At 34.2% G+C, this 25,757-nt stretch overlaps 1 protein-coding gene across 1 annotated transcript; it reads right to left on the reverse strand.

Moving 5' to 3' along the window:
- On the reverse strand, positions 1 to 25,757 carry LOC134530433 (mediator of RNA polymerase II transcription subunit 28). Its single transcript, XM_063365251.1, has 4 exons — positions 25,583 to 25,757; positions 20,925 to 21,104; positions 18,471 to 18,806; positions 1 to 17,949 (listed from the first exon to the last, which is right to left on the reverse strand). The coding sequence occupies exons 1-4, from the start codon at positions 25,640 to 25,642 to the stop codon at positions 17,782 to 17,784; spliced, it is 744 nt and encodes a 247-aa protein (XP_063221321.1). The 5' UTR covers positions 25,643 to 25,757; the 3' UTR covers positions 1 to 17,781.

Raw genomic sequence — 25,757 nt, forward strand, 5'->3', positions numbered from 1 at the left:
CATATTAAAATTTGTATTTATTATGCACAGTACATTCTTTATTTTTTCTATTGACATGAACCTTTTAAATACCACATTCAACCACATTTGACTCGGTAAATAAAATTTTATAGCAGCGAGATGGAAATATTTGTCTTAGTTAAGAAATTGAACACTTTCCATTATAAATATTGAAAACAAATTTTTAATTAAATCTTGTTGTGACAAACTTATTTTATTATTTTATAGTTAAACTTTTTGAAGACCCATATTATGGAAATAACCATATGGATGGTGTGTCTGCAACAACACATACAGACTTATCTCCAAAGCACATCATCACTTTGAAACATGTGTTCATACCAAAAAATTTGCTTTAACGTAAAAAACATTTTTTTATTAGGTATCTTGATAAATAATTTTTTTATAGCCTATCTTTGTTTTCCAGAATGAATTTTTTAATACAAATAAGTAAAACACACAAAAATAGCAATATGTGTTGTTGTATCTGTACTATCCATATGTTTTATATGTTTATACAAATTATAAGAGACCAGACAAATGGTACATACACATTAAAAAAGAACCACTAATCGTAACAAAAATGATACATGTATATACAAGAAAACTATAGAGCCAATCTGAAACAATGACCAACATTTATAACATTTTTTGTATATCTATTTACAATTCATACAGAAAATATTTTACTTCACAACAATCAAATCCAGATTTAGAACCATTCAACAACTAACATATCATACGACACATATATCTATATAAAAAAAGTTTTTAAAAATACCGAAAGGCTTTATTCTTAATTATTAATAAAAGGACATTATATTGAGTCTGTGGAGATGTTTGGAAGCTCACTTCAACTTTGTATGTAACAACTCAGTTTTCCTTGTCATCATTTGCATAACCATCCTTGTATGTATAAACATATTAATGTATTAAAACACTTTCACAATACACACAGACATAAGATACAAAATAAGTACATAGTAAAAATTTCACATCACTATTTTACCAGTATGAGCATTTTATATTTTAAATTAATATTTAATCTAATGGCTGCAATGCAAAGAACCTTCAGTTTCTAAAGTCTACATATTTTAAGCTACATTAACTAACCACTGTCACCAACGTGACACACACACACACACACACAGTATTGTCTTACATACTATCATTATCTGTACTACCTACATACACAAAAATTACAATGAATGACAAAAACATGAAACAGCTGTACGTATAGCACAGATTGTATGAGTTCTGGACTGCCACAGAAAGTTAAAAAAAAAAAAGAGTAGTATAACCCCAGAAGTAATAGAAACAAAGATGCACGAAATAAGAAAAATAAGACAAGCACACTTGCAAAACACTATAGGCTGGGCTACAATTGATAAAAATGTTTACACATGATTAGTTATAGTGATAAGCACTTGCATATGACAAAACAACCTCAGCGGCCTGGCCACACTCCTTTGTTTATTTAGGTGGCTTTAGCCAATGAGAAATTAATTCTGCTGTAGTTGATAAAATGTAATCATAAGAAAAATTTATATTTATGTAATAAAATCTATAAAAGTGCAAGAATTTTGAAATTTAATGCAAAAACAACTATTTTCTCCTCTTCAAAATGTGTGCTTTGATGTTTAACACGTAGCTTAATTTATGGAAATCATGCAAACGTAATATACAAAAAAAAATATATCTTGCACTATCTAGTCAAAACAAGAATTTTTTATTTGACGAATAAAGTTCTCACATGACAAAGTTGTATGATTGTTACATGTTTTTGATTGGTCGAAAAAATTACATGGTTTATGCTAGTGTTCTATTACTAACGAGAACTTACAGTTGGGTAGACCACTCGCTGTGAAATACAGGATGAGTGGAAATGCTGATGAATGTTTGCTTATCAATATCGTCATGGAATAGTTAAGATGTCAAGAACAGTTAAGATGTAATGAGTTTGTGAATTACTCATGTGTGTTTGTGTGTTGTCCAAATGGGTGTGGATTAAACACAAAATGAATATGCTATAAAATTTCACATGCTCATTTACCCTAATCTAAAATACTAAAAAGTATTAATAAAATTATAAATGATGTAATTGATAGTTTTACTAAAGAAATTACTTATTTGCCAAATATTGTGCCAAGTGAGCAACAAATTAAAATTATTAAGTTCAGAAAAATAATTAGCGATGATAATTAAAAACTATTTCAATATCCTTAACAAAGGAAAAATACAATCACCATTTTCCTTTCCCTTTGGCTTGTGTAACGACTGTTGAAAATGTTGGATTTAAAAATTTTAAATAAACTAAATTTCAAGGGTACCTACTTAAAGATTATAAAACATTTTAAAATTTAAAAAAAATTGAATACATTGCTCTTTAGCTAGCTGATTGATACTGTATGACTTTATATTCATTTATATGAAAAGGTGTTGACAGTACTTTAAATTTAAAGGAAAAATATATTTCTGCTTAATAAGTCTTACCATGAGGTCTTTAACCAGTGATAACAGTGCTGCATTCTGACAAATCTTTGACAAAGAAATTAATGCACATTTATTGTTATCATTATTTACTGATAATAGACATGGCCACTGCAGTATTGTGTTGTTGCACAATGTTGACACTAAATTTTAGTGTTGATACACATCTTGCACACTGTTATGACCCTTCACTATGTTGTGGACGAACCAGAGATCATATATAGTCTGTCTCACGCTTAGATTGCAGTACAGAGCAGATGGCACCCATTGTTGACTGATTGATACTACCCTCCCTGCTTGTTAACATTCAAATTCTTATTTTGTATAGTACAAATAATTATAATAATAAGTTTTAGTAAATTTTTAATTTTAGTTTTTTTTTTTTTTAATTTTGCTAAGACCATAGACCATAAAATAGTGCTTTCGATAGTTAAATTACAGTTGTATGGATATACAATGAAAGAAATAAAATATTAATTCTAAACACCAATTATTATTTTACAAGAGAAAGAATTTGCAGCAGTGAGTCACTATAAATAACAAGGCATTCCATTAATTATTTCCTATGGTCAAAAAGAGCCTAAATTTTTAATAGTAAAAGATATAAAAATAATTTGATGACAAAAACTATTGAAATCAATGTGGCTTCTTGCTGATAAATTTTCATAGAGGATAAAGTTGAATATTATCAGATGATGCTCTTGATAAAATACAAAAAGATAATATATGTGCAATTTTTTCATTCCAAACTTTCCTCTTAAAAAATATATATGGGTATATATATATTTTTCAAAAAGTACATTTTAACAATTTTTTCAATAAATTATAAATGTGTCTAACTTGGAGCTATTTCCATATATCTGGCAACACAGCACAATGAAACCAGGACAGCACCAATAGCAGATATCATGCATTGAAATGCACAATGCAATCCAAGGATAAAAAAAAGGGTACTGCGACCTTAGCATCGGGCAAGTGTACGGTCTCATATTCAACCTGCACATTGCTTGAACTGTGTATCCCCTCACAAATAATCTCGCTCAGCCTGCTACAGCCGCAACAAAAATCAGTGATTCTCGTAAATAGTGTAGGAAACTTTTTTTCATCCATCATTATACCTATTTTTCATTCTAGTAAGTTGCTTTTCTGGTTTTATGATGAGATTTAACTGTGTGTTTTTTTTTATAGGGATGGCTAGAGTACAAATTTTTATATTTGGATTCTGAGCCAATTCCTTAATTTCAATTCTTGATTACAAGTCATTCTGATTCCTAGTTTTAACAAAGGTTTTTAGAAGCAGGATAATCTCAATCTAAGGTATATTGTGAACTATTGGCTATTGGCCCAAGTTCCTGTTCAAAATACCCAGGATCCTAACACAAGTATATTTTCCACTAAATTCACAAAGTGTTATGATTTTGCCAAGGCCCCAAATAAACAGCCAAATGAAACACATTGAATTTTTAAACATGTACTTCCAACAAATTTATTTTTATGGGTATTTATTTAGAGTACATACATAATCTCCAGCAACAGTGAGTTCATACACTATCCGCACGTATGTTTGATACCTTTCAAAATGATAAATAATGCCGAAACAGAAACATGATCTGTGGTTTTCGTTCGATACGTGTTTGATAACATACAAGCTCTTTTTTCGAAAATTCAAAACTAATTCATAAATCACACAGGTACATTTTCTTTGTGCAGCCTAATAACATAATCAGTAGTTGGTTATGTAATCACTCACCAGTGTGTTGTGTGTCATCACAGTAAGCTATGTTGTTTCAAAAATGCTGAGCCACTTTGGGAATGTCATTTTGCTTATCTCTATTTATGATTATTTTAAAAATTAATACCATAGTTATATTTTATTCTATTATACATCCTGTATTTTTTTTTTCAAGAAGTTTTTGTGACTGCTACAATATATCTCACTAAAATTAAAGAAAATTTCTCTTTTTTTTTTATGAAACTGTTACATACGTATAGTATGTAATGGACCTTTATTGAAAAAGGGCATCTGCCAGCCACAGCTTTAAGGGTCCTGCCTATCTCAGCATACTAATGGTGGGCAGAGCTTCAGAATAATCCACGCAATTTAAGGTATAGAATTTAATTTACAGTAATTTCCCTTAATTAAGTAATAAATAGTAAATATGAGAAAAAGTTACCATGTTCTCATTGGTTAAGTGTGGAGATGAGTCTCACGGATCATACCATGGGTAATAATTAGAAAGAGAGAAATTTCACAAATTCATTGGTCACAACTTAGAAAGTAATTGTATTTTTTTTTTGACAGAGAAAATTGCCAAAAACAGGTGTTTTTAAAATACTTTTTTAGTCTGAAACTTTCAGTACATATTCTTTAAGCACAAAAGGTAATTAAATTGCATTACACCTTTATCTTCATTTCTATGTTAAAATGTTAGTTAGGGACCCTTTTATTTCGCGAATGGTTTATTCACGAAATTTTTATACAAGCATATAGGGTCTACATACCAACAATTTATGTTATTTTTATGGTGTTACAAACCGTTTATGCGTCGCGAAATTCCGCGAAATTTCACGAAATTTGCCATTTTTCTCGTTTTGCATGAAATGGGGCTAAATTCCTCTATTTCACTAAATTTCGCACAAAATAGTCAATTTAAAATCACTATTTTTAAGATTTGCGCAACAATATGTTTACAAGTCAAAGATAAAACTCCACACTACACTAAAATATTTTACAGGCAAATCATTTTATCACTTTATAATTTGATAATATAAATAACTTCATATTTTAACGCCCTCGGGTTCAAGAAACGGGTTTCATTCCCACTGTTGCCATATGGCAACAGTAACTTTCGTACCATAGATAAAATATTTAACCAAATATATTTGTTTTTGTTTTTTTTTCTTTGGGCAGACATCTGGCTACGTATTCTATGTGATGGAATCAGCTATCTAAGTATTGGCAGCACTGTTGTGTGATGGTAAATTAAATTACTTATTTGGCGGCTGCTGCATTGTTATTGTTTTGAGAAAACAGTGTTCGGGGAAAATTTATTTTTTATAAGTTATTTTGCTAATTGACACTTGTTATCTCGGCAAGTTGATTCTTTATATGCAGGAGCACTATTATAAACTTGGTCTGCAGAGTAAATATTATTATTTTCGTAAAGATTATTTGTGGAAAACCTATGTTGCCAAATGGCAACAACGGGCAGATGTGTGTATGAATTTGAGTACATAGGCCCCTACTTGAGAATGATTGTTTACATTAAGTTTTTTAGAGTTCTATAATTTATTTGCAATGGGTACGTTCGCTGATGATGATTTGTTATTACAATTACGTGTGCCTGATTTTACAAACTCTGATGTTGATTGCGACAGCGAGTCTGACGAGGAAAGTTCAGTTCCGATTGGGCGGTTTCCCCGAAAGGAACCAGATGCATTTGAACACATGGTGTTCTTTGAAGATGTTGAAGAGGTCGAAGTACTTTCAAGTGAAATAAGACTGTGCACAGCAGTTGCCGAAACAATTGACTTCAGTGAAGCAGGGCCTTCAACAGCACCCACCGAGAGAATTCTGACTGCTGCAGGATCTTCAGGTACCAAGACACAGACATTGTCTGCACAAACTGTTGAAAACACTGCAAGTCAGCAGAAACCATCAAAGAAAGCGAAAGCATTTGTGGACTGGTGTTTTCCAGAGGAACTGTTGTGCGATGAGAAAAAGCGGCTCGATTCCATTCCAGACCCTCCGCCAGAAATACAGTCACCGCTACAGTATTTCAATAAGTTTTATAGTGATGACATTGTTGATAATATTACCTATCAGAGTAATAAATACGCCTTTGAAAAGGATCATGTCACACCAAATTTCAGCTCATGCAAAATAAAACAATATTTAGGTATATTATTACACATGGGAATTGTTGGTATGCCCCAATACCGAATGTTTAGGCAGAGCGAGAGTCTATATCCTCCAGTAGCTGACATTATGAGCCGCAATCTGTCCATCCGAAGGTACATAAACTTGGCGGACAATGATGAGCTTGACGTGAAAGACACCAAGAGGGATCAATTGTTCAAAGTGCGTCCCATACTCTCTCACATGGGAAATGTTTTGCAAAGTCTCCCGCCCGAAGAAATGCAGAGCGTAGATGAGCAAATCATCCCGTTCAAAGGGCGTTCTAGCTTGCAGCAATACTTGAAAAACAAGCCTCAGAAGTGGGGCTACAAAGTGTTTACGCGATGTGGTGCCTCAGGTATTATGCACGCATTTCATATTTATGAAGGCGACAGCACGTGTACCGATTTTGGGATTGGGATTTCCGGAAACGTGTTTCAACTTGCTTCCACAATACCCAACAACAAAAATTATAAAAAATTTTTTGATAACTGGTTTAGTTCTGTTCACCTTGCTACACAGTTGAAAGAGAGGCATTTGGTGTGTTGGCACAATAAGGGAGAATAGGATCCCAGACTGCCCTTTGAAACCTGACAAAGACCTCAAGAAGAATGGAAGGGGGTCAAACAGTTCGCTGTAGATGCCAATAGTGGTGTGGTGGTCGTCAAGTGGATCGATAACATAGCGATAAATTTTGTCTCAACATATTGTGCTGTCGATCCTGTTGGTACTTGTCAGCGGTGGTCAGCAAAAGAAAAGAAGTGAGTACAAGTTTCTCGTCTTGACATCATAGACAAGTACAACATGTTCATGGGTGGGGTGGATCTGGCAGATATGCTGATCGAATTGTACCGCATCACATTGAAGTCCAAATGAGGGTACATGCGTATTTTCCATTGGCCCATCAATGTGTCTGTAGTGAACACGTGGCTCATGTACCGTAGGCATCACAAGCAGCTTAAAATTTCAGGCAAGCATCTCTCACTTCTAGAGTTTCAGGCACAAATTGCTTTTGGGTTGACGTCTGTTTCCGTAGATGTCAAGAGAAAACGTGGGAGGCCATCCTTCGATTCACCATCCCCGTCTTCTTCAAAGAAGAAAGTAGTGCACCGGCCAGTGGCGCCTATCAGTGATGTTCGGTACGATTCCATTGGTCACTGGCCAGTGCAAAGTAAGAAGGGCCGCTGTAAGCTATGCCCCAAGGGCTATAGCAGAATTACCTGTTCAAAGTGCAATGTTCACTTGTGTTTGATGGGGTCAAATAATTGTTTTGTAAACGTCTACCAAAAAAAGTGAATTCATTGTGTGTTGCATACTTCCTGTAGGCCTATTGTTATAATTTGCATTTTATTTTTGTACTATGTGTTGTAGGGCTAAATGATTGCTTTCTGTTATGGAGAATATGTTTTATACATTATGTTTTGTGATTATTGTGTAAGGCTAGGGCAATTTTTTTCTTGGCTAAACCAAAACTACCAATTGAAACATTGTCATTTTTTTCTTAGTGTATTATGTAAAGTTGTGTTATGTTGCATGCATTTCCTGTGTGTTTTGAACAGCTGGAGTATGTTTTATGAACTCAACAAGTTATTTTTTTGAGGAGCTCAAAATCAATCTTTGAACTGATTTGCTGCTCAATGTTGCCATTCAGCAACATAATTAAATTTTGTGTTGATTTTTTTTGTGAATTGTAATTTTGTGTTTCTAGTGTTATGTGTAAAGTTATTTTACATGGGTTCTCCCAACTGTTTTGTAGATTCATCTCGTGAAATTATGAAAATCAAATTTTGAACTAATTTGCTGCCCAATGTTGCCATTTGGCAACATCATTAAAATTAATGATAATTATCCTAATTATTTTTATTTTCATTCTCATATCATTTTTTAGAGTATTTGTAACTATATATCAGACTCAGATAATTTTTTTTCTTGACTTCAACTGTTTGGGAATGAAAGGGTTTTAACTTTTAACCTAACAATAACACAACTGTTTTGTTTCCATTCATTGGCCAATGGTTTTCCTAACGGCCATTGCAAGCCATAGACAAGAAAGTACATAAACATTTTATCATAGCGACGCCATGTTGAATTTTATAATTTTTCGCTGTGAATCTTTACTTTTTTCTTTCAAAACCCATTTATACTGAAAAAAGTCTTAATTTTCTAGAAATTCACAATATATCTGAAGTCAATACCGAATTACGGTAATTTACAAAAAGAACATTAATTTTACCAACATGGCGTCCTTCCACACAAAATGACGTCCTTGATGTATTGTGAACAAAACTTACACACTTTATCTCGTCTTCTCTGAGACGTTCGTAGAAACAGAAACTCCACGGGTTTGTTTGTTTTGATGTTGCTTATTTTATATATATTTTTTTAAATTAAAAAGTGGATTTAAGTGTTACTCTTGAATTTGTATGTTCATACATTTATCTGAAACAGTAATTTATCTAGTATTTTGCCCTCGAATGAAGCATGTAATTTAAACAACAGTTATACAATTGCAAATTCGCCATATCTAAACGCGTTACAAGCGTTTAAATCATGCCCAAAATTGTATAAATTCACAACCGTCAGCAGGAATTTGCAACTGACTGATTTTATGTATTTGATGCAAAGAAAAAAAATAATGATGTGCAAATTTTGCAACATTCGAATAGATTGGGAACGACGAGACACATGCATGAAGCATGTGAAAGATAGTAGCAAGCACAAAGAAAACCAAGAAAAAGCTACTGCTGGCTGCAGTAGTGGACCAAAGCAACAAATTTCAGTGCAAGATTCTCTTCACAAAGCAAAGACTATGAAAACGGAGAAAGAAGAGTTTATTTGTGACACAGTTTCAGCATTCACGAAAGCAATATTCCATTAGAAAAATTAGAAGATCCTAACCTCAAGCAATGGCTCAGCAAGTACATTCAAGGTAGGTATTTTTTGTAAGATCATAAACAAAGGGATAGTATCTTTGTGTATAAATACTCATATTTGTGCAAGTAGTAGGTTTTCACATTTCTGGATAATGTGATGTCAGGTTATTTAATTATCAGATTGTCAGGTTATTTTATTAACCATATACATGTAAAGTAACTTAGGTATCGAAAAGTAACATGATGCATTTTATTTTAATTTTTTGAGGTTAAACATAGTCTAAATTTTGATTAAATTAAAGCAGTACTGTTAAAAAAAGGATGAATTTTTGTGTTTTGAAGGAGTTGGGGACCTACCTTCTGCAGACACAGCAAGATCAAAATATGTAACACAGATTTGTCAGGAACGGAAGGAGTTTGTCTGCCAAATGGTCAAGGATCAGCTTGTAACTGTATTGTGCGACGAAACGACAGACAGGAATGGGTGCTGTGTTTTTGTTGTGCTATTGAGAACTTTATGTCCCAATCAAGAACAAAAGATGTTTGTTGCAGGTGTTAAAGTTCTCCAAAATGCAAATGCTGCAGAGTGTTCCAGGGCTATTTTGGATGTACTAACTGACTACAATGTGAAGTACGACAATGTTGTTGGAATCGTTACAGATTCAGCACGCTACATGACTCTTTGTGCCCAAATGTGTAAAGTACTTTGTCCTGATCTACTTCACATTTAGTGTTGGGCCCATAAGCTAAATTTAGTTGCGAATAGTGATGGGTCGATTCCGATTCCGGAATCGGTCGGTTCCACCGATTCCACTGGAATCGTTGGATTCAGAATACAATGGTTTTGGAATCGACCATGACCGATTCCTGCATTGTTTTTAAGTTTGCAAAATACATAATCTACGCAACGTAAGAAAATATTAAAATGCATGCAAATATAATTTTTAAAACTACATAATACAATCTTTTTTTACGGAACTGATTTACGAATTACGGTGATTAACGTATTTATTTACTTGCACCGCCATTTTCCCTACTGTACAAATGCAGTATCTACTTTCCCACTTTAAGCGAAAGCATTTTTAGGAAATTACGTTGCAGCAGCACTGCATTTAATAGCAAACCTTAAAAAATAATTAGACAAAACCATAAATGTTTAAAGAAAATTATGTAAATGTAAACGGCAAATAATGTAAACGTTAACTATTTGATCATGGCAGCTACATTTGCCATTGTAAACAACCTAATTTTTTTTTGTGCTACCTGCCATGGTAAACCATACGGCCATGAACAAAATCTTTGGTGACGTGAACGTGAACGTGAACGTGAACGTGAAAATCTCTACACATTAAACTTTAAAGAATTAAAATGAAATAATTTTTGAATGAAATTTTACCCAAATTCACAGTGGATTATTGCAACTATATTAAAATAAGTTTAAAAGCAACATAACCAAATTGCTTTAAATCGGCGTTCTTGTGCGTGTTCAGCGATGCTCGTTTTACGTTAGATATATTTTGGAAAGGCAGTTGGCAAGTCTGAATTTCAAAACATTGCTGCGGAAACGTTCGTAAATTTTTATTACCAAACGGCAAACATAAACAATCTTTTGAAAGTAGTTGTGTTAGTTTAACAGAATTGTTTCCGATAAATTTCTGAAATGAATTAAATGTTAACACGCGATTGTTTGAAGAGTTTAAATATTTTGTGTAAGAAAATCTCACCATAAAATGTGAAAATTTTGAGATGCTAAAAATTGCACAGAACTTTCTTACTCAAAAACCGAAAATTTATTTTCTCTTTACGATTGTGAGGAACTGCAAGACTGGATGGATTTATTCTTTTCACCAAGTGAGATAATTAAGTTCTAGGTAATATATTAAAACGTAAGCATCTCTGACATTTTATTTTAGTGTGGTGCATATTTGTTTGTCATTTCCATCATAATGAGATAATAAAGTTTTATTTTTACATTTCCCTTTTTTATTTTTTTTCGCCATGGTCCCTTGAAATATGTATAAACGAGGTTATATTGACATTTTATTTGGATCATTATTTAGTTGTGCTTGAAAATAAAATTCTTAACCTAACCATACAAACCCTCTTTTTTTACAATTAATTAATTGAGTTGATAATGTAAGGTATCTAAAGTTTGTTAAGTTATAACATTATTTACAATTTAAGTCATTAGACATCTTTGATTATTGGCAGTGTTTGAACACGTGTTTCGTCTAACTATATGCAAGGTTAAAAGGCCAAATTGTGCTAGAAATACAAGGTAGCGTAACTTGATGGTAATGAACATACTTTTTAACATTATATAAGCTGTATATAATGTTAATTTCTGCACAGAAAATGAAACACAACATAATGACATTTTTAAAATCATAAACAACCTTTTTTTTCTTAGTATATTACTCTGTTGAACATTGTCAGATAAAAATTAAGGAATCGGAATCGGATTCGAAGAATCGACCCTTTAATTTAAGAATCGAAAATGGAATCGGAATCAGTATATTTTAGGAATCGGCCCAACACTAGTTGCGAACATTTGGTCCACCAAACTGCCTGAACTTAACAATTGCATTGCTAATGCAAAAGTGGCTTTCCTTAACACCAGGAAGAGGAAACACAAATACATTTCCTTTCTGAGGGAGAAGTACCCAAACGAAGAAAAACAGAGTGTACTTGGTACAAATCAGCATTGTACATTGCAGAGTATCTCAGCGATTTGGTTGAATATTTCAAGACAACCAACGATGGAGGGGCTGCAGTACAGTATTTCAAAGATCTGACAAACATTGCAGTTCTGCACATCATTGCTTCAGCAAAATTTTTGTCTGAACACTGCCAGTCTGTCAGTGAAACAATTGTGCAACTTGAAGGTTTGTATTATCCATATGCCCACAAGTTACAAGCAAAAATACAAGATCTTCGAGATAGTTTCAGAAGTGTTGCTCAGGGTAGTTTTGGTGAAGCAACAAATGCTACACTGGACACAATGACTGTTACTATGAAATCTGTAGTAGCCCAGCAACTGCAAGTTTTGGGTGTTGCATGTGAAAGGAAGCTAGCTATCCCTCTTACTTTTAGAAAACACTCCTACTGCTAAACCTTTTTTTGAGTTCATGGGAAAGCTTTTTGACATTCGAAATATATCTATAAATACTGTAGATGACACCCTGTTAAATGCAGCAAAGAATATTCCTGTCATCAAGAAAATTTCTTCCAAACTCTTTTTGGAAGGCTATTCTGCTTTCAAAAGGCAAGTTTTATCCCAATTGGACAGTGCCACTTCTGTTGATTTAGTATCAGTTTTATTGGGGCTAAAGGAAGACCATCAGGAATTTGCAGAATCCTGTATTAATATTTGTGGATTCCAGTTTCAAATGTAGACAGCGAAAGGGCTTTTTCAGTATATGGGAATATTCTCACAGATATGAGAACAAATCTGAAACCAGAAAACATGGAACTGATGGCCTCTATGTACTTTGGCAATTTACATAGGTGTGTGTATTGTAACATGTAATTTCAATCATTCATATAGCATAAGCGAAAACCAGTTCTTGTAGACATTTTATTCTAACTACCCAACAAGGGTTTATATTAATATTACAATTTTAAATATGTAAATGTTCAAGTGTTTAAAATAGCAAGATGTTTTCAATATTATCTCATAATGAAAGTTAAAATCTAACAGTTAAGTTATTTTCATTTTTCCTGTATTCTTTTTTTTTCTCCATAAATGTACTACGTGTTAAGAGAAACAAATTTTATTTACCGCTTTATTAATATACTCTTTTTACACCGCTTCTACCGGTTTTTTTACACCGCTCTTACCAGGTTTTTTTACACACGCTTTCACTAGTTTTTTTTGCACCGCTAATGGTAGTTTTTATTTACCATTTTTCAGGGTCCCTAGTTATAGTCACCACAAAAATCTAATGCGTAGTTGCCTCACAGATGACAAAAAGACTGTGCACCACTTCACAGCCTAGACATTATAAGTAAGTGATACCGTACTCATCATTCTGTCTCACTAGCACAAATACAACCCTGACTAGGCAAACCCCTTAATCCCGAAGTAACCAACTGAAGGTGGTCGGTTAGAATGATGCCAAGATGAAATCAAACTAAAATATAAAGTAAACAGTAGCACAGTCGATAACATGGTAACAGGCCAACTTGCAAGGTTAATACTTAGATAAAATTCATACGAGTCAGAGGGATTAAAAAAATCATGAGCAAGTATTATCATTATATAGAAAGAACTTGCTAAGGCAGTCAATCCACTAGACAATGGTCTAGATTCAGTAAAATTTCATCTTAACTTGTCTTTATAAAAATAAAAAATATGTATATTTCAATTTAATAAAGTAAAAAGCACTGGAGTCACTGTCCAAGCCGAAATGTCTTGGTGGCTAGCTTCACAGCTATCGGAATGCTGCACAGATGTCCTTGGAATGGCACAAATCATTAAAAGCAAACATTTTCCAGAGATTGGCTGCATACATACCATTAAGTAAAACGGTATAACATACCAAACCAATGACTGATTGTAACCCCTAAAATGTTTAGTGATACATGTCCTGTACCATGAATGGTTACCAGCCAATATGTTTGACATAAACATTAACAAGTTTTCTCCAGTTTTAAATTTTAACTCTAAATGTGGAGTTGGATTTTGTTTCTGGAAGGTTCAGCCTGTGGTCAGAGAGAGTTAGAAAACGTTAGATTTAACATCTCGCGACCTAACGGCTAACTCAATAAAAATACTAACTAAGTGTTTAGACATCAATGTTATTTTAGAGTAGGGATGTACCGATATTGAAAAACCGGTTATTGATTACGATTAACGATTCACTAAAAAATTAAAATTCAGCCGATGTTCCAAACCTATTAAGAATACTGATTATATTTGCCCGATTATTACATACATAAATTAAAAAAGAAAGCAAAGAGAACAACATTGTGATTATTATGCAACATTAAATAGTGAATGCAATGTATAACAGCTCTTAACAAATATTTATTTTGGTAAATGCCAACAAATAGAAAACTTAGCAAAATATACTGTAATATTTGATCAAAGAATTCGTCACTCCGTTTACGTAATGTATGGACATGCATTAGTGACCAGAAAACAACAAAACAATCTACAGTTGCCGAGTCGTCTTCGCTAACACAGACATTACCAATATTCAAAAAATTAATTTTGGTCGCAAACAGAAATATTCCTACAACCGACCACCAACTATCGCAATCGTGAACTTTTATTCCTGGTTAAATATTTGTTATTAATAAACGGTAAAAATAAAAAGTAAAGAAGACTTTCCCGTTATTAAAGCGACTTCAATCATAATAAAAAATAATAGAAAAAGGTTCACATATACAACGGAAATTCCGGTGAAGTGAGATAAGTTGGCCAAATTGTTTTTGTTCATCACATGACGTGCATAACCTAAACATAAAATGGAGATCTTATGATGATGCTGTTCAAATAATATTATTGTGTTTTATACAGTTTTATGTGTTGTATTTTATTACAAGCAGCACTCAAAGCAGTTGTTTGATGCATGGAGCTAACAATAATGGAAATACTAGCCATAAATGCTAGAAGAATATCGTCAATTGAAAAAAATAAGAGTACAGGAAAGCACCAGTACAACGAACTTCAGTTAAACGAACACTTCACTTAACCGAACTCATTGTTTGGTCCCGCCAAAAACGTATATAATAACCTTGAATTTTATTTCATCTTAACGAATTTTACGACGGTCCGTTTCTTCCTGAAACAAAAATATTCACTTGAACGAACAACCTTGAGGCAAATTTTGAAAAAAATTACCATCCAAAAACTTGTACTTTATTTTTAATTTTCTTATTCAAACGTAACAGCGTGTACGTAAACAAAAACAATAACGGAACTAGTATGTGTGCGCATGTACTGTCGACATGAGTAGATTAATTCTCGTGTTTTGAAATAATAATGGGATGGTATTACGTCCGTTGTACGATACAAATAGTACATATTCTCGGACTTTTCGTTTGTTGGCTACTTACATCACGATAATTTTTGTACGGTACTTTGGCTAACCTGTGCTGTTTTAATTTATTTCTTGAAATTCATTTTTTTCACCATATTGTTTTTGTCGTGTCTACAGACGTGAAATTTTTTTCCTTTTTTCAATAGTGTTGTGTTCTTCAGTGCCGGTTGTGGGAAGCCTACAACTCACGTAGTTTCGGTTCCCTGCAAGAATTTCCGAAGTTTTGCGTTTCGGTATTAACGCCACTTCAGCCGCTAAATCAATGAAAACAAGCATGGTGTGACTAACCTAACCCAACCCTTCGATTTTTTTAATTTCAATTTTTGAGTGAAATCCAAAGTTGCACGAACGTGGTAGGAAACCGAAACTACGTGAGTTGTAGGCTACCGGCCGGTTGTAGAAATGAAGCGTGTATCTGGGGGATAAAAAAAAGAACGCAATTCTTCAAAACTTTCGACCTAAGACCTAACTATTCAAAAGAATGGCCATGCTAGTCTTCAAATGTTTTGGAACACCACGCGTTTTGTAATGTATGCACGTTTGACTTTTCGATTGCACATGGTGGAAGGGATGACTGTAGAGGGCACATTGAATTAAAGAAACAGGCGGAACATTTTATAGTCATGAGGAGCAATAAATCCATATCGTAGTTTTTTCGCTACATCTGAAAAAACGAAAGTAACGAACGCAGAGTTATTGTTTACAAGTTCTTTTGTTTGTCTTCTGTTGTTTGTTTATAAGACAGTTCTTATCCAACCAGGATAAAAGAAGCAAATAAAAATATAATTGTTCAAAAGTATAACTTTGAATACTTTGAATTGAAGGTTGAAAATTTCCTGTAAAATTAATGACATTTCTTACATATTCAGATGATTGTATTGTTCAAATAGTTTTTTTCTTCGATTCATTAATTTTCATTGTATTCATATACATAGGCCTACATTTTAAATTTTTTTTGCATATTATTGTCCTTTGTTTTCTCTTGTGTGTGTCATAATTCCTCAGGAAAAATTTATTGTGCATGATTTACGCGTACTTTTTTAATATAATTGTCATTACTGATGGGTGTGATTTGAGGTTGGCAGCTCTGCCTACAATGTGTCTCCTGACCATAGACAAAGCATCAGCAGAGAGTATGTGAACAGGTTCTTCAAGCGGCCATAGACTAATGACTGAGATACTGAACCTTAAAACTCTTAAGGTGTTTCATGTGTTTATCGGTATACATATTTATAACAATGCTTATGTTTCAGTATAAAGAACTTCAGTATAACAAACTCAACTATTTTTTGGTCCCTTCATGTTCTTTATAGTGAAGCTTTCCTGTATATTTAATTTATTAGACGACGAAGTTCCTGAAACTTTCAGCGCGTGTGTAGGCCTACAGTCTGAACGGTGTTTCATGAATTAAACTTAAAAGAATATATTAGCATCATTGGCATATTTTTCTTATAATGCTAAGAGATAACTATGATAAATATGATGAGAAAATGACAATTTTGTCTAAATAATCGGTTGAAATAGCGCAGATTAAGATTAATTACAGATTCTCTATTATTGGGCGATTACAGTTAATTGGGATTCAAATCGGTACATCCCTATTTTAGAGTTTGTTTATTAGATGGAGTTTTACATCACAATGTTACACACAGAGGCATAAGGCACCAAAAACTCCATGATTATAGTGAGTTCAGAATCACTTGGGTACCAATGCAAGAGCTGATAAACTGAAGGAAAGCTGTGGTGTTCGGATTAAATCCACAACACTCCGTTCTGACTGTCAATTAACAACCAATGATGATGATGCAGCAGAAGTACATGTAGTTCGAAGATAAATTTTGGAATGCACTAGTAAATATACGACCTAACTGTTAATAAGAAAATTGCCTGTTTCTAAGTTTAATTCTTAGTATTAATTATTAATTATGTATTTTCAAAATACTACAGCAACACAATCTCTCAAAAATCATGGAAACTTTACCAGCATTCAGAAATTAACTTCTCTTCAACTCCATCCAAATCCTGCCTGGTGCAAACATGCTACACATACACTTACATACAACATGTCTTACCAACCATTCTATAAGCATCATCCTGAAGTAATTTTGTCACTAAAAAAACTTTGGCTCTAAAATTGTCATAACTGTAGATCTCAGTAGAAATCTACAGGAAATTCGACATGTTTTCAATAATGCCAACAAAGCTTTCTCTGAAAGAAAGTTACAACGTTAAGTGTAACGAGTTCCTCATCACAACAGTGTACCTGAAGCAAGCCAATGAGAAGAGAGAGGATGTAGACAGCTCACAGCCCGGACAGAACCTACAAGGAAGGTAAGTTAACGTAACGCAGCAGCTACAGTGAGCGAGCGACGAGAGAGGGAAGGGTCTAGGGGGCAGTCCCGTACTCCAGTCCACCGCGTCCTCTGCCACGCGCCCTGCCACGTCCTCTGCCCCGCCCCCTCCCACGCCCCCGTCACCTGCGGCCCTCCGACATGCCGATGTTGCTGGTGGTCTTCTCGAGGTAGGCGAGCGGGCCCTGCAGCACCCCGCCTGGGCCCTGGGCCGCCGGGAAGCCCCGGGGACCTCCTTGCTGCTGCTGCATGAACATGGCCTGCTGGGGCGTCACCATGGGACCCGTGCCCTGCCGACACAACAACCACCTGTCGCGCAACCTTACAGCAGCTGATCGCCTTGAATTTCCCAGCTGCGTAAACAAGATTAATTACGAGTCATGAAGAAGAAGATGCATGTAATTCAGCCTGGATGAATAGAATGTTTTGAGAAGAGAAATTAAATATATTTATTAACATTAAATTTAAATATTTACATATTTAAAAATAGATAATTTTGTATGCAATGCTGGAGTATCAGCACAATGATAGTGTCTGTCACCTCTTAAAATGAAACGATGGATGGCAAAGGAGAATAAAGAGGAACATAACTACTTGCAGCACAAATCAACAACTTAATTTCCTGTTCACACTCAATAGGCACCTAAACACAAATATAACCTCATGGAAAATAGCACGTCAATTCCACACACTGCCAGAGACATTAGGTACCAAAAGTGCTCTACGATTAGAAGAGGTTTCATAACTTCGCTTACTGATCACTAAAACTGATGTACCACGTAAAGATTGGTGCAATGTAATGCCATCTTACTTGCTGCTGTTGCATCTGCTGGTGCATCTGCTGCTGCAGCTGCTGCTGGAGTTGCTGCTGCTGTTGCTGCAGCTGCTGTTGCTGCTGCATCTGCTGCTGCTGCTGCTGCTGTAGCTGTTGTTGCTGCTGCTGCTGTTGCTGCTGCATGTTGACCTGGGTGGGCGTGGTGGCCGGGGGCGGGGGCCCCGAACTGCCGTTGGACATGCCCGAGGGCGCCGGGGACTTGGCCCAGCCTTGCAGGTCGGCCAGCAGGTTCTGCCACACCGCTATCTTCTCGTAGTGCCGCTTGATCAGCTCCTCCTTGCGCATCAGCTCCAGCCGCAGTTCGTGGGTGTCCTGTCACACGGCACAACTGCTGTGTTGACTGGCGAGTGCTTACTAGAGGCAACATCATATGGTGAATAGCGATAAAACCAAAATAATAGTGAAACTGAAGTCAATCCAGAATCCACCAAATAATACCAAAATGCAAGGCAAAACACGAATTACAGCAAAATTCACTTCAAAAGATTAATATCTTAAGTCCTTAGTTAGGTTTTTTATTTTAAAATTAAAATCATCACATACTAAGTAAAAAAAAAATTATGTCGGCACTAGAAATAAACTTAATACACACAATCAATTTAAATATAAATATATTTTTTTTTCTCCCCCACTGCTTAAAAAATTATGTAGGTTTAGTAGTTCCAATAACCCCACTGATGTTTGAATAACTTTTTATTTTTCAAAAGTAAAAACTAAACTTGTCTAAACATAAAACCATTAATCCTTGACTACAGATGTTGTATTTAAAAAAAAACTAAGCTATACTTTATTTTCATATTTATAATGGTACAGATTTTATAAAGTTAATATTTAAAAATTCCAATATGGAATGTTATAGTACAAAGAAAATAGTGCGTGTAGTCCCTCCGTGCGGAAAAAGTGAAACTTCGTAATGTGGAAATGAAAATAGGAAGGGGTAGAAATTTATTTTTAGTGAAATCATATTGTATCAAATCAAACTAAAAAACAAGTAAATGAAATAATGAATATTATAAATTAAAATAGAACAATAAAATAAAACAAGTACGTATTTCAGCTAATTTCACGACGCTCACACTGTTTACTTCGCTGCATAGCAAGAATACCACGCGCATGTCCTTGGAATATTGGACGCTACTCGTTGCTAACGCTCGCGCTGGCCTGCAACAGGTATACTACGCGCATGCGTTCGAGTGCCACGCATTCACTCTCGCTCTGTCTCTTTCTATTCCCCCTCCCCAGGAGCGTTGAACGTTTAACACAACCTTGTTGGAAGTCGCATTAGAAGTTTCACTTCAATAAAAATACATTTTTAATTAATGATGAATTTCTAACACTGCATATTTGCTAGATGAACATAGTTTATACAATATAGTAATTTAACCAGGGACTGGAAGTAATGCGCTACTAGTAACGACGTTATTTGTAACAGTTACGTTTTATGGTAACGATCGTGGTAACGCAATATATTAAGTTTTCAGTAACTGTAACTGTAACTGAATTACATTTTTCTGCCTTAAAGTAACAATTGTCATTACTTCTTGCGTTACATTTTTTAAATGTATTTCTTATTGAACGAACAACGATTTGTTGATTTTTTCAATCCCAGAACGAAAATCCCGACAAGCATATTATTTGCGATGGTTTTGCTTGTACTTGTAAAACTGTTGTTGGCTAGCCTGCGCTCGTATTTTGATTGTCATTTATTTAATATTTGCGACATGCGAGTTTACTGCTGTGCTGTTTAATTAATTAACCTACCTGTGCACATGCGGGAAAGCAATGACAGAATCTAATGAAGCGAGAAGCCTAGATAGCAGTCCAGAATTTTCTTTGCCGTGGCCTTCATATTCTAATTTTTTCGAAGTTCGGTCGAGTGATAAAAATAACCTTATTGTGAAGTGCTTGTTGTGTGGTGCTGCGAACAATTTTGTAGTGTGAACTAATTACTCAATGTAATTTAAGACCTATTTAAATTTTTTCGGTTTAAATAAACATATATCTTTACTAAACACAATATGTTTTATTAGCATTTAACTATAACAATATTACGTATCACATTTTTAGTTTTTTCACAAAGTAGCTAACTGTTAAAGTAACTTACAGTTACTTTTCTCAGAACTGTAACTGTAACTGGTTTATTTTCAGTAGTGTAACTTGTAGTTGTAACAGGGTTGCATTTCCAATGGAGTATTTGTAACTGTAACTGAGTTACTTTTTAAAAGTAACTTTCCGGTCCCTGAATTTAACACATTTAATGAGGGATAATAGATCTCTGATTATGTGAAAACTGTCGTTAAGAAAAGTCAAAGTTGCTGTAAGTATTTTAACAGACTCAAGACTAAACCCATAATACTTGGGCCAAACAAGTCTTCTCAGCCCTAAATGTAACAGAAAATATTTATTATAAAGCAAAACAGATTCATGTACCTCCTTGACAATCAATTCTGGTTTCAGTGCCGAAAGCAAGAACCTCTTCTGGAGGAAAAATGCTTCCATTTGGCGTGCAAGGTCCGTGAAGCGCATTATCGTGCTGTCCACTTCTGCACGGATTTCATCTTTCTCCATTGTCGCCAGTGCTTCTTCCTTCGTTAGCACGTTCAGGCATGACTGCAAATATAGACAAGATAATTGCAGATAAACTTTAATAATATGTACTATCATCCCTGAATCCTTCATCTGCCTAACTTAATCAATAAAATCATTGAATAATTCTGTACTTATTTATTAATAAGTTGTCTGTAATACATAGACACCACACAAAGTACGGAAGAAATTTGTTATGAAAACACCTGAAAGTTACAGTTAACGTATCAGAGGAGACCATGTTTCATTACACAAAAAAAAAAAAAAAAAAAGCAGCTGAAAAAGGAAAAATACCACAACAGTTGGTTTAGGAAAATGGGAAACATTCACATTTTTTCTTATAAACACAACATATTAGGATTGTAAATTTTGTTTAAAAAATGTTAATTCAAAATTTAAAAAAAAAATTTTAAACTTCCCACCAAAACATGTATAACAAAAAAATATGTGGTGTATTAAATTCCATAAATACATAAAGCTAAACACAGTATAAAACAATAAGTAATATATCACAGGACAAAGCAATAAAATTAAGTTGTTAAGGCGGACTTGTAAACATTTACCATGATTAATCTTATTGGTGTGCCAATCCTGACCTCACCGGCAAGCTATAGCACGGATTGCACATACAAAAACACTTCAACACAAATTCATCAGAAGTTGCAGGTAGTCTGGTGTAAGGTTATGTTTATGACTGTTAATGACTCAAAAACTATTAATAGTAATTTAAAAAAAAAGAGTTGAAATGAATTTAAACTTTATTCTTCTCACGATTAAAAAGAAATAAACTTACATGTCCTCTACAGCATAGCTCCGAATGAAAACTTTCACCTACTCTCACCGATCGCTACTAAAAGTTCTGTGCCTTCACAAAATACAACTTTGTCATCTAGGTACGATGTAACGCGGAAAACCAATGGCAACCAAATTGGCAGACCAATGGACATACCGGGCCTGTACTGCACATCTGGGGCCTAAAGATTTCTAGTCGAATTGAGCCCAAAAGATAATAAAACCAAGGGTTTATACTTAATCGCGGCATGGCCTCGGCACCCAGAAGTGAAATTCTCTGCCCTTACAATCTCATTTGTTTCTTTGGTGAGCCGTCATCCCTATACGTCATTTCAGCACAGTACTTACAAACAATGACTAAAGACAAAGAGACTACATGACTGCCCGCCACGTACAAGCTGTCACGTGACCTCAACAACCAATCACAGCACAACACAGTACAAAAACACAACAGTATACAAATTTCCTAACCCTCGCAAAAAGGCTTTTCCTACAAAAAAAAAAATTGCAAAGTCTTTTCTGATTGGCTGATGCAATGACGTGATAAATTTCCAATCTCTCATGAGAGAGAATATCTGATAAATTAAGATATACATATTACATTGGTTTACAACTCACAGAATAATTACATATCTATGCTGTCGGTCAAAAGTTCATCTTATACTTATATCTGCATCACTTTACCACCCAAGAATCAAGCCGAGTCATTATCTACATTATCAACATATCTCTGTAGATATTCACTAGGGTTTTCTTCGATATGCTTTTATACTGTAACAGTGATCCTCTGTTATCCAACCATACTATATGCTAGACTAGACTATGTCTATTAACTTGAACAGTCTAAGTTACATTAAAGCATACTGAGGGATGGTTTGTGTATCATTGTAGATTGTAGATGATAAATGATAGATGATACATGATATCCTGAAGTTGTTGGACTTAGGAGCCCAGTGGCAAGCAGTCCATACCACGTTCTTTTTGCCATTTTTCTGAAATGTTACCAGGCTGTACTAACCAAATCATGAAAACAAAATAATCAGAACAGCACATTTCTAGTTGGGGTAATATTCTTACAACATTGCTTTTACTTAAGTAATAGTAAAATTCTGAAAATATTTGTTCCACACACTAGAGACGTTCCTGTATTTACCATGAAAACATAATCTTTATATTCCAACGGGAATCTGAGCAATCACAGTTTATAGTTTATATTACAATACTTGTACACTGACCCTGCCACCGCCAAAAAGGAGCTATTACATTTGATACATGTAATGACAATTCCTTTTCTGCATAAGGTTACGTGCTATTGTACGTAACAAGTCAGCGCATCACACCTTCATACTGCTAAAAAAATCCCTGTCAAGGATTGATGCTTGGGTTTGGATGCACAGTAGGGATACAAATATTTATTTTTTTAAATTTTGGTAAATATTTACTTGGGCAGTATTTCCGAAAAAAAATGTTAAAAATCCGAAAATACCTTTATTTTATGCTCTTCAACTTCCTCTTTTCATTAAAAGTGGCGGAGGTAAGAAATTCCAAATACTTTAGAAGATATCGAATTTTTAAATTTCTTCATATGTAGTTGAGCGGTATTTGCGAAAATAAATGTTAAAACTCCGAAAATACCTTAATCATTTGCTCTTCAACTTCCTCTTTTCATTAAAAGCGGCGGAGATAAGAAATTCCAAATACTTTAGGAGATATAGAATTTTTTAATTTTGCAATACAAGACCTGTGGAACCATTCGAGCGGCGCCATTTTTGTTATTTTGCCGTGTTCGTGAATACGTGAATCGTGAATGCGTAATTAATAAAATGGTTGATTAGGTCAGGTCAGTTACATTATTAATACTTTCAAACTAAGCCGACATTAAAAATTATTTTGTGAATTAATTTTAATGGCTGTTTAGTTTTAAAATATTAATAATGTAACTGACCTGACCAAACAAACCCGGACAGCCGGTGAACAGTAAACTAAAATGGTCGATTAGGTCAGGTCAGTTACATTATAAATACTTTCAAACTAAGGTGATATTAAAAATAATGTGAATTAATTTTAATTATTCTTTAGTTTTAAATTATTTATAATGTAACTGACCTTACCTAACAAACCCGTAACAAAGGATGTACAGTAGCAACTCACGTAAATTTTTTTGTTACTTATTACTTGCGCAACAATATCAAAATAACAAATAAGACTTTAAAATTAGAAACGTTAAAAACTCACCTAAGTTGGAGGCGGTAATTAAACACCGTTTTATACAATAATTGAACTAAATAATCACGTATTAGTTCATTTGAATTCTGGCCTATCACGAACAATCACGTGACATCATAATCCAATAAAAAAAATAGATACTCGTACGTAAACAAGAAACAATGGTGCACGCACGCCACAGGAATGCGCTGGTTTTGTGCTGAGATTTAAAAATTCGATATCTCCTAAAGTATTTGGAATTTCTAATCTCCGCCGCTTTTAATGAAAAGAGGAATTTGAATAGCATATAATAAAGGTATTTTCGGATTTTTAACATTTTTTTTCGCAAATACCGCTCAACTACATATGAAGAAATTTAAAAATTCGATATCTCCTAAAGTATTTGGAATTTCTAATCTCCGCCGATTTTAATGAAAAGAGGAAGTTGAAAAGCATAAAATAAAGGTATTTTCGGATTTTTAACATTTTTTTTTCGGAAATACCGCCCAAGTAAATATTTACCTAAATTTTTATTTACCTTTCATTGCATTACAATATCCAAATACAAAATGTTCTTATAAATGAGACACCACAATATCAGCAACAAAATCAAAGCACATGGTGACAGCCGCTTCACTGCATAGGTTATCAGTTTCTCAGAAATGGGTAAAATTTTAGAAATGCTGTTTTAAGGATAAGTACAAGAAAATCTCTAGTTTTCGAAACAAGTATTTTCATAATTTTATTGTTACTTCAAGGAAAAGCCGCGCTGTTAAAATATTACCCTAGTTAATAAGGCATGATGTCACATGGCTCTGCAATAAAAAGAAAGCGTAAAACAGTTGATTAAACCAATGCTGGTGTATGCAGCTGTGTTTTGGGACCCATAACTGGTGACGGAGATACAAGAGTTAGAGAAAGTGAAGCACACGACAGCAAGAAGGATCATGGGTGTGAGGGGTAGAAGGTATGATACAACTGCCATTTGTAACCAAAGGGGAACTGAAGAGGAGGTTAATATAAGGTTGGTACAAATGTTGAGATTTTCTAGCGGAGCAGGGAGAAAAATCTGAGAAACAGTTTGTACAAAGGGTACAATGAGGAAAAGAGAGACTATGAGTGGAAGAGAGAGAGAGAGAGAGAGAGAGAGAGAGAGAGAGAGAGAGAGAGAGAGAGAGAGAGAGAGAGAGAGTGTGTGTGTGTGTGTTTGTGTGTGTGTGCTGGCGAAACATTCGTTTCCGAGGAGAAAATGGTAGAAGTATGGGCTTGAGGGTAAAGTATTGGAAATGAGAAGTGCAAAGGATTTAGGTTGAAATCTTGGTAAGTATTATTACATTTATAATAATTAAAAGTGTGTAAGTAAAGTAGAGGGAGGACTACTTGCCACAGGGTGGAGGCTCAATTCCCAGGGTAAATCTAACCTATCAAACTTCAGCACACATTTTACAAAGAAATTATCTTGGGAGAAAAAAAATTGTTGGTTTAAATTCATTCACAAAATTTACCTGAAATGCTTCTTCAAATTCATCAACTAGATTACCATTACCATTTGTTGTGGTTGCCATTGTAACAATTGAGCATCAAAATTTTTAGTTTTTAAAATAAATCAGGTCGTGTTCCAATCATTACTCTAGTCAGCATTGTTGCAGAAATTGTTGTTCATACTGAAGAGTATCTTAT

This window comes from Bacillus rossius, chromosome 3 (assembly GCF_032445375.1).
Source record: "Bacillus rossius redtenbacheri isolate Brsri chromosome 3, Brsri_v3, whole genome shotgun sequence".
Taxonomy (NCBI): domain Eukaryota; kingdom Metazoa; phylum Arthropoda; class Insecta; order Phasmatodea; family Bacillidae; genus Bacillus; species Bacillus rossius.

Coding starts and splice junctions, on each gene's coding strand:
- LOC134530433 (XM_063365251.1), bottom strand. CDS start 25,642: ATGGCAACCACAACAAATGGTAATGGTAATCTAGTTGATGAATTTGAA. Junction 18,807..20,924: donor CAGAATTGATTGTCAAGGAG/GTACATGAATCT, acceptor GCCGTGTGACAG/GACACCCACGAACTGCGGCT. Junction 17,950..18,470: donor AGCAGATGCAACAGCAGCAA/GTAAGATGGCAT, acceptor TTGTGTCGGCAG/GGCACGGGTCCCATGGTGAC.